The following is a 14113-nucleotide window of genomic DNA, read 5'->3' on the forward strand; positions in this document are numbered from 1 at the left end:
GTGACACACTTATCTTTGCTTGGAGGAAATCCTGGACACACAAACACACACACACACCATCTGCCATCATCTCTTCTCCTTCATATGAGGCGTATGATTGAGGTGCTGTCTGCCTTATGTGTGCTGGTGCTCCTGAAGCACTTCAAGAACAGAAGTACTACTCTGCCATTAACTCTGTGATGACATGTTCAGTATGTTTAGTGGTGCTCACATTTTCTTGGTCGTCAGATGGGAACAACCCCTCTAATTAAAGCTGTGTATCTTTGAGTTCACAACGATATGATACATACCTCGCTGCATGGATTGTGATATGCTACATATCACGATACAATTGCTGCAACATGATAAACAATTTCTCTGTTATTGTGGACTTGCAAAATACAGTCTTAAGTTTTATTTCCTTTTTATTTTTAAGTAGTAATGTAAACAAATTCATGCAAAAAATGTCCAGTTCTTATAAATCTTCAATCTGTTTTATCTGTTGTAATATTTTAAATCTTCATTACCAGTAAACATATTAATGAACATGATGCAAGTAAGCGTTTACATTTGAGAGAAAGGATTCAACATGTTCATACAAAATCAGGGGTGATACATCCTCAAATAAAAAACATTTACCAGGAAAACCTTTCATTGTTGCCAGTAAGAGACTCCAAATTAAAAGTATGCAGTATAAAGCTGCAGTAAACAGTCACGTTCATTGTGCAATTTTTTTCCCATAGTTTAGCTTCTATGTACGGATCATTCCATGAAAAACGTTCTGCTACAGACGTGTGGTAGGCGTCATTTTATTTGAAATTGCATGGAAGTTACATCTTAACAAACTTTTTGACCTTGGGGTGAAACTTCAAAATAATTCCATGGAAAGGTCAAGGTACCTGCTTCTATTTCAGGAAGGTAATAATTTTGGTTTGCTGTGGAAAAAATCTAAACGTATTGTGCACCCCTCCATTTCAAACAAATCTGAATAATATTCAGGTAACAATTCCTATGAAATCTCTGCAACAAACATTGTTTTTGTTTATATATATATATATATATATATATATATATATATATATATATATATATATATATATATATATATATATATATATACACACACACACACACACACTGATTGTAGAAAACGTTAGGAACACCTTTTCTTTCCATGAAATAGACTGACGAGGTGAATCCAGGTGAAAGCTATGGTCCCATATTGATGTAACGTGTTAAATCCACTTCAGTCAGTGCAGATGAAGGGGAGACAGGTTAAAGAAGGATTTTTAAGCCTTGACACAATTGAGACATGGGTTGTGTATGTGTGCCATTCAGAGGATAAATAGGCAAGACAAAAGATTTAAGTGCCTTTGAACGGGGTATGGTAGTAGGTGCCAGGCGCGCCGGTTTGAGTGTGTCAAGAACTGCAACGCTGCTGGGTCACAGTTTCCTGTGTGTATCAAATATGGTCCACCACCCAAAGGACATCCAGCCAACGGCAGGCCAGTGGTCGAGAACGGCTCACTGATGAAAGAGGCCAAAGGAGGCTGACACGAATTGTGCAGAGCAACAAACGGGCTACAGTTAGTCAACTGACAGTCCAGTACAGCACTGGTGCTTTAAAACCCATAAAAGAATGCACAACTGGTCGTACCTTGACATGAATGGAGTATGGCAGCCGACGACCTAACAGTTTCACTTCCACGTGCAGTGGGCTAAGGAACAAAAAACTGGAGGATTGGAAAAACATTGCCTGGTCTGATGAATCCCGGTTCCTGCTGTTTCACACTTATGGGAGGACTAGGGTATGGAGAAAACCACATGAGTACATGCATGCATCATGCCATGTGTCAACATTGCTGGCTGGTGGTGGTGGTGTGGGGTGTGTTTTCATGGCACACATTGGGCCCCTTGATAAAAGTGGAGCAACTTTTGAATGCCACAGGATATCTGAACATCATTGCCAATCAGGTGCATCCCTTCATGGCAGCAGTGTATCCATCTGCTAATGGATTTTTTCAGCAGGATAATGCCCCATTCCACAAGGCTAGGATTGTCCAGGAATGGTTCCACAGACATGACAGTGAATTCAGCTTACTGCAGTGGCCTGCCCAGTCACCAGATCTCAATCCAATTGAGCGTCTGTGGGATGAGATGAAACAAGCTATTCGGAGTAGAGATCCATTACCAGTCAACTTGATACAACTGTGGGAAGCATTGGAGTCAACATGGGCCAGCATCCCCGTGTACCATCCCCCGACTAATTGAGGCTGTTCTGAGGGCAAAAGGGGATGCAACTCAATATTAGGAAGGTGTTCCTAATGTTTTGTACACTCAGTGTATATATACACAGTACAGTGAAAAGGTATTTGCCCCTTGTCTGATTTTCTGCATTTTTGCATATTTTTGACACTAAATGTTATCAGACCTTCAAACAAAATCAAATATTGATAAAAGGGACCTTGAGTGAACAAATAACACAAAGTTTTGATACTTATTTCATTTATTTATTGAAGAAAGTTATGCAACACCCAATGCCCCTGTGTGAAAAAGTAATCGCCCCCTTAGACTCAATAACTGGTTACGCCACCTTTAGCAGCAATAACTGCAACCAAACGCTTCCTGTAGTTATTGATCGCTCACAGTGCCGTAGAGGAATTTTGGCCCACTCCTTCATGCAGAACTGCTTCAACTCAATGACGTTTTTGGGTTTTCAAGCATAAACTGCTCGTTTCAGGTCCTGCCACAATGGGGTTTAGGTTTGGACTTTTACTAGGCCATTCCAAAACTTTAGATTTCTTGTTCTTACACCATTCTGATGTAGACTAGCTTGTGTGTTTCGGATCATTGTCTTGCTGCATGACCCAGCTGTGCTTCAGCTCACGGACAGATGGCCTTACATTGTCCTGTAGAATTATCTGATACAGAGCAGAATTCATGGTTCCTTCAATGATGGCAAGTCGTCCAGGTCCTGATGCAGCAAAGCATCCCCAAACCATGACACTACCACCACAATTCTTGATCGTTGGTATGAAGTTCTTACTGTGAAATGTAGTGTTTGGTTTTCGCCAGACATAACAGAGCCCATGTTGGCCAAAAAGTTCCACTTTTGACTCATATGTCCATAGAACATTATTCCAGAACTCTTGAGGATCATCCAGGTGCTTTTTGGCAAACTTGATGCTATTCTTAGTGAGCAGTGGAGCATATGGCGCTGTCTGTGGTTTGGTGAAGCCCCAGAGCCTTAGAAATGGCTTTGTAACCCTTTTCAAACTGATAGGCATCAACAACTTTTTTTTCCCGGAGGTCTTCAGGAATCTCTTTTGATTGTGGCATGATGTCCTTTTAGAACCTGTGTGCTGACAACTTAACTCTGATGGTAAGGGCCAAAGTTAGTTAGATTTATATTGGGCAGGGCTGGCCCAAATCTGGCTTGATTGTTAACCAAAGTAGTCAAACAGTTGACCCTAATTATCAATTTAATTGGGTTGAGTAAACTAGGAGGGGCAATAACTTTTTCACACCTGAAGATTGTATGTTTGATTACACCAAACAAATGAAAGAAGCACCAATCTTTGCTGTCATTTTTTTCTTTCAGACTCCCTCTGTATACTACTACAACCCACAAAAAGATCTGACCAAATTCAATGTGAAAAATGTGCAAAAATGCAGAAAATCAGACAGGGGGCAAATACTTTTTAACGGCACTGTATATTACATACACACACACACAGGGTGTGCACCATATCATTGATGTGGTAAACTTCCCTTCTAATCACCCTGTGTATATAAAACCTTGTATTCATATTGTTTGTACCAATGCAGCTGATATTGATTTCAATTGAACCTTGACAGTCTGTACCGGTGAATCATACGTACCGGTGGATCGTTGCACCCCTACCTCTAATGCAGGATATGACGGCCATTGATGCAACACCTACTCCACGCTGGGTCTTCCTCTCCAGCACTTTCCAAGACTTCTTTTTCTAATGCAATTTATGTACAAGTTCATTGAGGGCATTTAGTTGGGTGGGCACAAGGTTCTGTTGACTATCCCACAACGCCTTGCGTGTTGCACCTCTCCATTTTTTTGGCAGGCTCTATCAAACTTCGTAATATGTGCGGTGCTGTATTGTTGCCCGGTATCAGATACTTGCTGTCTGACTTTTCTTCTTTATGATCTAAAATTCACTTTTTTTTTTAAATACTTTTTCTTAGAAACAAAAGCAGTTTAGAGAGTTTGTCCCGACTGATTGTCCAACCTCATAAGGGAGCAGTTTACTATGCCTGCTTTTCTCACAACTGGCAACAAATAGCTTCCTGTGGATCAGATAAAACTTTGCAGGTAAGAATACAACTGTTAGTTGTATTTTTCTTATTAAAATTATAGTAGTTGTAAATGTAATGCTTATGAACAATTGCTCTGAGAAATGTATTGGTTTTACTACGGAGCTCACCGAACGTATGCTGAAATGAACACTTCTAATTGAAATGGTACATATTTGTTGTCAGTATTTCCATTCTGTTACAGAAAGCAAACTGAGGCAGCTCAGCCTTTTAAACCCTAAATGGCACTTCCTTATTCTAACCAAGTTGTTTCTCAGCTTGCATTTCAATGTTCTGTTTTACTAGTGTATCTCCACTAAATTGTATGCTAACTAACATACTGCATATATTTAAGTGTACTTTTGGTCTTTTTCACCCCATGAAACACTTAGATTGCCTTTCAAGTAAAGTAGATTGAATTACTTTGAATGCATGACACTAAGGTTAGAAATGGTTCAAATAAATCTTTAACGGTTTTTAATATTTCAGTATAAAGTTTCTTCAAAATCTTGTTTTAAATATAAACTATATTTAAATATAAAAATACATTGTTTAAACTGCATTGAAACCCACCTATTATAAGTTCACCAAGTCTGTTACACAATTGAGGTATCCTGAGAAATTCACTATAATGCTTCATATTTACTATAAGGATACAGTAACTATGTAATCCGTGTGTTAGATTTTTTATACGTATAGGTCTTTATTTATAAACACAAACCTTTATTATGTAGGTTTTATGTATGTTGCCCGATAGTTTCACATAATATTATTTAAAAAAACTGTCCTCATGTTTCAGCTGATACAGCCATGGAAACAGAGCAAATATGCTATAAGAGTTTTTAGTAACTTATTTTCACAATTTTATTACAGAGTTACTGACTTTTTAGATTCCAACTTACTGCGTTCTTACAGCGCAGTTAATGTTTAGGCTTTGCCAGCATCTGAGTTTGTCATGTATTTCCTGTGTTTGTGGTGCTGCAGGTTTTCAAAAGCCAGACTGGAGAGAAACTTCTTGAAGTTCAAGCTCATGATGATGACGTGCTATGCTGCGCATTCTCTCCAGATGACAAGTTAATAGCCACGTGTTCAGCTGACAAGAAAATAAAGGTAGATTTTGACAAGAAGCAAACAAGACTGGCAATTCTACTGTTTTATTATTATTGCAACTTCAGATAAATCTGTTCAGTTAATGTCTGCCTCATTTATCTCTGTATTAAACTGTTCTGTAGAATACAATAAAAATACATTTGCCTGATTTGTTGCTGTAAGTATTAAAATTGTTCAGCTTCATTGATTTCAGTAGAGCACGACTGCTAAGTCTTTCACTCCTGAGGCATTTAATCAGGATTACAGAATGGGTGCCCCTGTATGTTGAAGAAAGCCATAAAGAAAAAGCAGCATGATTAAAGCAGAAAAGAATACCTGTGATACAAATGTGTGTGTCTATATTTAATATCTTGGTTCTTGGTTAATTTCTTCAGTCCTGAATCCAATCAGGCACTGCTAGCTAGAGTTGAAGAGGTTTGTAAAAACAAGATGTCGTCTTGTTTGAAAAATTAAAATCACCAGTTGGGAAAAGTAGCAAAATATATACCCCCAGTGCAAAAAACTTTTACATGCTATGACGAGTCATTTTGACATTTTCACAATTGTAGTAACAGTACATTCAGCCAGGTAAATGATTAATTGAGCATCCGAAACCACAGGGTGTTAGTCCTTACGAGCACCATCAATGCATTTTAAAACTGATGAGTCCAGAATTAAAATTCCAGGCATTTTCACAGCATCACTCCATGTTCTTCATTTAACGAACAAATATACCCAAAAAATACACATCCTTGTGTTTTGTAATTAGAATAGAAAACAATTATCGTAACAGGCTGGTTAAGGAAAACATCAGGTCAGCATTTATAAATGCAGTTCTCCAATTTAGCAGAATTGTTCGACACAATGTCACAATATTTATATTTCTATAACCGTACTGTCGAGTTGCAGTATCCCATGCTTCAACTATGAATTTACTGCTCCATACTACGGTTAATAGCCACAGTTAAATGTGATTTACTGTATTTCCTGGTGCTTTACCAGGCTTTCACTATAGGTTTTTTATACGTTACTACAGTTTGCTAGGCTTTATCATGGTGTACAACCTGCTATAATAAGGTTAAGCAACTACCCCAAAATACATGAATGCATAAGCTTCTTGATTTGTTGATTTGTCCTGTTTTATAAGGTTGAGGGTTGTTTCAAAATTACTGTAGCGGTATATGAGTTAATCCATACCTATGGTGTGAATGTAGCATTTTATCAAGTTTTCTTTTCCTTTGCAGTTTTTTCCTTGTTTAACACTTTTTTGTCTTTTTAATATTAGGTCTGGAATTCACAAAATGGAAATTTGCTCAGAACATACAATGAACATTCTGAACAGGTGAATCACTGCCAGTTTACCAATACAAGTCGCAAAATCTTGCTGGCAACGTGCTCAAATGACAACTTTATCAAAGTAAGTAGGATACCAGCTGTGTATGCGCTGTTACACCATCAAAAGTTAAGTCGGTTGACCAATATTTCTCAAACCTTGTTTGATAAGCAAAATTATTATTTGTTTATATTCAGTGCAGTTAAAAACAGTTAAAAGTTCACTGGAATGTGAAAATGTTTTGACTTTTCTCAAAATAAAGGGATTGCAACCTGAGGCCCATTAACCTGTCTGATCTGATGTGATCTGTTTAATGCACCAATGCAACAAGGCAGTATAATAGGCTATATAGTAATAGTATGGCAAAGACAGAAATAATTGTATTAACAGATACATTAATCCATTATAAAACTATATACAATATTTATTTAAAACATTTATTATTTTGGGTGAATTATAGAAAATGTTATTGTTTTTTACTGGTATATTTGTGTGCACATACTTTATATAGCATGCCTTGTGCAAAGGAGTTTTTCATGAGGATTTAGCAGACATTGCAGTAATGGGTTTCACAGCTGCTTGCAGATTATAAATCTCGAGTAAAATCCTCCTTTATATGTGAGTCCATACTAGCGCATAGGCATTAGCATGAAATTAGAGGATGTTGCACCACAGTGGTGTTTTGCTGGGGTTTATAAAGACCTATATAACTCGCAGACAAAGATTATGTGAAGCAAACCGTGCAGTGCAATTCCTCCAGTAAAATGAAACTTGGATTGTACATAGCAGTTTTTATATCAGCAATCAACACCTACAAGAAATTAAAAAAAATTTAAAAAAACTTGATTGAAACTGGTATTTCCAGTGGATTCATAATGTAATGCTGCATATTTAAAAATGACCTAAAAGCTTAAGGACTAGGTTTGATGGTAAATGTACAGATGGTTTATAGATATGTACGGTATTGTTTTTTTTTTTTTTGTGTGTTTTTTTGTTTGCCATTAAACCTTTTGACTGTATTGTTATTTGAATATGTGATTAATGTATGGTTTGTGTGGTAACTTGTACTGTTGTCAATAATGCAAACTGGTATCGTGACGTTATTGCTGTTAAGTCTTGGTAGCCAATATACTTGTTCTTCTTATAACTGTTTTTCCAAAGCTATGGAACACCAATAGACCAGGATCTCAAAACACAATGTTTGGGCATGGGGGTCCTGTTAACCATTGCTGTTTTTCACCTGATGACCAATACCTGGCCAGCTGTTCAAGCGATGGAACTCTAAAGGTATGCTTGCTTTTAATGTTGAATCAGAATTGAAATATAACTACTTGCCTGCATACTGGCTTTTGAATGAACGGTTTTATTGCTATCAATTTATCTAACTATGACTGTACCGGGCATAGTTTCTAAAAATAATCTTTGCAACATTATCCAATAATTAAATGTTGCCTGATCAATGGTAGCAAGCCACCTGACAGAGTTGGTTCTACTTAAAATATTTAATATTAAAACTAGCCAACTCTGTCACACCTAAACTACAAAAGGTGTGTGTTGGCTTAAGCCTTGGGATTTCATCAGTACAATCTTCAAATGAATTAAAAACAAAAACAAAAAAAAAACATTTCCATCTTGATTAGAGCTGCTCCTTTGTGTTTTTCATGGCGTGTCAGCAATAGTGCTGTGTAAGGAAGCATCATTTAGTGAAGAAACCTCCTGACTGATTGCAGTTCTGTTACAGCTTTGGGAAGTACATACAGCTAATGAATGGAAGTCAATCGATATACTGGATTTCTTCCCAAGCCTCACAGATGAGCCTAAAGAATCGGAGGTGGTAGTTAGGTGCAGTGCTTGGTCATCAGATGGTACCCGAATTATAGCTGCTGCAAAAAACATGGTGTTTGTAAGTATGATTTCTAATATTTGCTGAGTAAGTTTGCGTAAAACTCCTGTGTGGTTGTGAAAGCTGGAGTGTTTGACCTAAATATATGATGCCTTATTTTATTGCACACACTTTTTTAATTTTATTAAAAATACCCGGTGGTTTATGACAAAAGGGAATCACATAGATACAGATTTGAAAGATAATATATGGGACTCCATTTCGAAGGAATTGGATAAGCCTGGTGTGTGTTTTATTGCCATATATGTTGAAATACCGTCAGAGAAGACACTCATAATTTCCACATCATGTTGACTAGTATGTGTGGAGACCTTTACATGGGCAAACACATGATTAATTATTTCTCTTAATCACTAATAAGCAATTTTAGCATTATGTTTGTACTTTCACAGGTATCAGGTTTTTGCAGTGATGTACAGTAATGTACTTTTTTCACCTCCTCAATTTCTCCAGGTGTTTGACATAGAGAGCGCTACCTTGCTGTCAGAAATTAAAACTGGTCGACATAGCACCATTCAGTCCTGTGACTTCTGTTCCAGCATTCAGCTGGTAGCCATAGCTCTGTCCCATTATACTGTAGAGGTTTGTGATTTTTTTATTTTATTTTTTTTAATTATTTATTTATTTATTTATTTCACTTTGTACCCACAGGGCCAGCACAGGTACATCTCAATAGTGCAGCACTAATACAAAGAGAGACCCAAGTAGACATATACTCAATAATAAACAATTCAGCAAGTATACACTGCTGTGCAAAAGTCTTAGACACATTCAGGAGTTACAGTTTCAATGTTATGAGCGTCAACAATTTACTCAAAGCCTCCACTAGTGTTTTCCAGTATTATAACAACTTTGACTGTTACTAACACAGCTTAGTTTGTGTGAGAAGAAATCAAGGTTGTCATTTAGCAATCTTTAATTCACATTGATCAGAATCTTCAAAAACTTAACTGTACATGAGCATCTAATATGAAGTGTTGTAGTTGCTAATCCATTGCATTTACCTAATGGTTCTCAACTGGGGTGGGTAGAGCGAAGCAATCAATGAGAAGCGTCCCAAAAAAAAAAAAAAAAAGTAGAATTTTGTTTTATTTATTTAAAATGTCTAAGCCTTTTGCACAGCAGTGTACATCCAAGCAATATTAATAAAAACACACGTATGCGTACAATACACAAATATATTAAAATTAAAATTACATTAAACTAAAAAGTTATTTATGAAGAAATTATATATTGATAAATTATAAAGAAGTAGCTTTGTTTTGTTTTTTTTTAAATCATACCTTTATATTCTGTGTTCATTTCTTAACGTATTATACAACTAATTATGTATTAATTTATTTGTTCCTTCTATTGTTCACATAGTTATGGGACCTTGAGTCCAATAAGAAAGTGGCTGATTGTAGTGGACACCTGAGCTGGGTTCACTGTGTGAGGTTCTCACCTGATGGGTCAATACTGCTCTCATCCTCCGATGACCAAACTGTCAGGGTAAGGCCTTTAAAACAAGCTCTTATTATTCTGAAACATACATACAACTGCACAGGTGCGTGCAAAAAAAGAATCTGCAGACATACTGCATAATCTGCAAAATTTGAAATCTTATATAATGCACTTACACTTGTATGCTCTAAAAAGAGGGCAAAGAAGTGCTCTAAGTAAAATAGTCAAATGGTTTTGTGCTTTCATCAGTGTACTGATTAAAAGTGTATGTGGTGGTATCATTATATGAGTTAGGTTGGGGTTGGGGTCTTGAGGATCTCTTATTGCTACTAAGACCATTTTACTCTTTCTTGGTCATAATAATAGGTAATTCAGCAGCAAATCTATTTTAAAGCCTTCAATGCTGTATTATTTTCTGCCAGCTTTGGGAGACCAAGAAAGTGCATCCATCATCTGCTGTGTCCTTGAAGCGTGACTCAGATGTACTCTTCCACCACAATGAAATTCATGTGATAGCGCCTGACAACAGGAAACGTTTGCAGGTACAACCTCCTCTATAAAAAATAAGGATTTATATATATATATATATATATATATATATATATATATATATATATATATATATATATATATAAATTAACGTTTATTTCTTATATAAAGAATATATTTCAAACATTAATATACGTTTTTTTTTTTTTTTTTTTGAGTACATGTTGATGAGGTTAGAAGGTACTTTACATGGCTGAAATAACCAGGTTTCTTTTAATTTCTTGCATGTTAGCTGATAAATGGAAAGACAGGGGAAGTGATCTATCAGTCTGAGGAACAGGAGTCCCGCATTCGCTGCTGCTGTCTCAGTAAAGACCCTCAGGCTGCCGCCTTGGCACGAGAGGATGGAACTGTAAAGGTAAATGGCTTTTTTTTTTTATAGCCAAATGCTTAGGAATGATAACTAGCTATTTTTGTCTGTTTTTCCTTAATCCTCAAGGTGATCCTTTATAGATATAATGTTCCCTTTCAAGTATTAAATGTACCATTACCTAATGGGTAAAACCCCCAATACTGAACCCGCTCGGCCTTGCTTGTGACATAGTCATGCCCGCTAACGTAGTCATTTTTTTTTTTTTTTTTTTTTACAGAAATACACACACAGCTGCTGGGCTCAGCTGCTTTGCATCACCATTAAGAGAGCTGTTAGTACCTCTAACAAGCTGGCTTCCCTTAGTCTCGAGTGTGGTACTGACTGTGGTTTTGCCAGTAGCTTATACAGGTGGGCATCCCTGTACAGTGCTATCGGCGATGACTGCGAACCAGTATACCCATAGCGTACCGATACCAAGGTCAATGACCTGGTCCGTTCCCGAACCAGGACCAAGGTTACCACGCCAGTACCCTACCGTACCAACCCGGTGCTAAAGTCTTCGAACCAGTACCAAACCGACCTGGTACTGTCCCAGTTCTGACCCAGTACCGTACCGTTCCGACCCGGTGCTACAGTCACCGAACCAGTACCGAACTGACCTGGTGCTACAGTCACCGAACCAACCCAGTGCCCTACCATACCCACCTGGTGCCTAAGTCATTGTCCCGGTTACAACCCACTACTGACCGGTGCTTACATCCCCAGTCCGATACCAAGCCGGTCTTGTTCGGGTCTTGACCTGTCCTGTTGCTGTCTATAAGCAGACACTGGTAACACCTGTGTGTTGTTTACTGTACACTATGTTGCTATTTGCCTCATGCCAGGTTTTTATCCCTGCGACACATGCAAGACCGGTCTGCCTGTTAAAGACAAGCACGGCAGATGCTCCTCCTGCCTGGGGCCAGAACACACCAAGGAGACACTGACTAACCACAGTTTCTGTTTTGTTTTGTGCATCTTTCTCCAAGCGCACGCTGGAGAAATGTCTCTCGCAGCTCTACAAAGTGCCCCGCGTCCATTACACCTGCATAGTGCTCTTCCCCATCACCCTCTGGTAGAGAGGTGGCTGTGTCCTCACCCCATGGCTCTGTGCCAAGGGAGATCGGACAACTCCCCTAGGAAAGTAGCCTACACAGGAAGCCATCTTCACGGTCTTCCTCATCCTCCTATCCCTCTGCCTCTCTTCCTCCCCCAAGGAAGGAGAAGAGTCGTCGCCGTTCCAAATGATTGGCGGACAGTGCAGATGAAGAAGCTCTAGGCAGCTTCTCACCAAGGAATGGTGTTCACAGAGTTACTTTGTGAACGTTCAGCCTCGCCTATCCTCTTTGGACCCCAGGGGGCTACAAGTGCAGATTGGCCACAGGATGACATGCTGGCAATCGCCGCCTCTAAGGTGGAGGGCGAACAGGAACTGGCGTTCTGACGTAGAGTCAGACAGCACCTGTGGTTAAGCTGCCCCTGTCGTCTGAGCTTCTACTGCTAATCAAGATGGCCCCTGCAGTCTTGTAAGTGCCCTGGCCTACAGAAGGTGGGACATGGCAGTCCATCTTTGATGCGCCTACCACCTCTCCTGTCGTCGTTGTTCGTGCACCTGGATTTTCTTTTTGAGATCCAGTTGTCATGGCTGTTTTCTGGTCGATGATACCCTAATTTCTGCCGGTGGAAGCTTCAATTACCACTTTGGTACAGTTGCCTAATTTAGCACTTCTGTCCAAGGACTCTATATGCCCCAACAAGCAGTGCCGGGTCTCGGAGGTGATCCTCAAGCGTGCCTATTCGGCCAGTGCATTCACTGCACGCCTGGGCAACTATAATAGTATTCTGGTAGCCTACCAGTCCTATCTGCTGAGGTCCCTCTCTGACAGTTCTTTTATAGCCTCTGGGGCAGATATGACTGCGTCACAGGTTTGGCCGAGCAGCTTTGGTGTAGAATATTCATTTTTCTTGGTCTTTAGGAGTTAGTCACCCATTAGGTAACGGCTGCATTTCTATTTCTAGGTTATGATAATAACCTAATGTTCTGTGGCTTTGATCTGCAAGTTTGCTTGCAATTCAGTGAATCTCAATTCATCATGTTTTTTATTTATCCCTGAAGATACGGTATGCTCAGTTTAGAAAGCTCTGCGCTTCTGTATCACTCTTGAGGATTGTTTGAGATAATGTAATTAGGTAATGTTGAAAGTTGTCCTGAATAGATGAAGTTTACACTGCGTATCTAGGTTATGAATTAAGAGAAAAAAATGTCTGAATTTTATAATTACGTTTTTCAAGACAAGAAAGTAGTTATTAGTGGGCAGGTTTTTTTTTTGCATATAAAATTATCTTCCAAGATTTATATTCCACATTCTGTGGTCATAATGTTCTATATTAATCATACTGACACTTTATAAGTTATTAAATACTGTTTCTTTGGAAACGCTTCTTTATGGCTGCCAGCCATGTTTGTTTTAGTTCTTGTAATGTCCACTTTCTGTATATTTATAAGGGTTAATTTAAATGCTTATGTCTTTAACGATCTGTCATATTGCGCCACATTCATCATTAATTATTTAAAATCTATTAAATACATAAAGAAAGAATAAGGTGAATGGACCTTGTCTTATAACTTGGTGTATTTATTAGTCACGTTTCAGAAGTGTGCATTTCTTGAGTAAGTTAGTTCCCTTTTGTCAAAATTCTGTGTAAACCAGTACAGTCAGGACTATGAGAGGCAGAGTCAGGACTATGAGAGGCACAGTTCACTGGCCACTTTATTAGGAAGATTCTGCCTGAAGGCCTTTTCCTCCGGGAGTACGACATACAACTTGGTCAATGAGGTAGGCAGTGGATTGTGGCCATGAGTGCGGTGTTCAAGTTTATCCTACATGCTCACTTATGCTGGCTAAGGAAGATGGCTTAAGTCCGTCTTATGCGCCAAACCAATCGCAGACAAATACTAGCATGATAGATAGTTGAATTACCATCTTGAAAGGTCCCCCGTCTGTAAGGGCTGACTTTCAGCATTGTGGGGTCTACTTGATTAGCAACAATGTTCACAAAGACACAAGATGTTATTTGACCTTTCAGGGAAATTAAAGAACCCGGTATAGTTTACATATGCAAATCGGTTGAAGGT

At 38.5% G+C, this 14113-nt stretch overlaps 1 protein-coding gene across 3 annotated transcripts in view; it reads left to right on the forward strand.

Moving 5' to 3' along the window:
• LOC121318439 (apoptotic protease-activating factor 1-like) overlaps nucleotides 1-14113 on the forward strand; it is a 70550-nt gene that overhangs the window by 16714 nt on the left and 39723 nt on the right. For all 3 annotated transcript variants that reach the window (XM_041255113.1, XM_041255114.1, XM_041255115.1), the window contains exons 13-21: nucleotides 4201-4327; nucleotides 5293-5418; nucleotides 6683-6814; nucleotides 7892-8017; nucleotides 8472-8633; nucleotides 9087-9215; nucleotides 9999-10124; nucleotides 10499-10618; nucleotides 10858-10983. In XM_041255113.1, the coding sequence (XP_041111047.1) occupies nucleotides 4201-4327; nucleotides 5293-5418; nucleotides 6683-6814; nucleotides 7892-8017; nucleotides 8472-8633; nucleotides 9087-9215; nucleotides 9999-10124; nucleotides 10499-10618; nucleotides 10858-10983 (1174 nt within the window). The remainder of the gene's footprint in view (nucleotides 1-4200; nucleotides 4328-5292; nucleotides 5419-6682; nucleotides 6815-7891; nucleotides 8018-8471; nucleotides 8634-9086; nucleotides 9216-9998; nucleotides 10125-10498; nucleotides 10619-10857; nucleotides 10984-14113) is intronic.

This window comes from Polyodon spathula, chromosome 7 (assembly GCF_017654505.1).
Source record: "Polyodon spathula isolate WHYD16114869_AA chromosome 7, ASM1765450v1, whole genome shotgun sequence".
Taxonomy (NCBI): Eukaryota; Metazoa; Chordata; class Actinopteri; order Acipenseriformes; family Polyodontidae; genus Polyodon; species Polyodon spathula.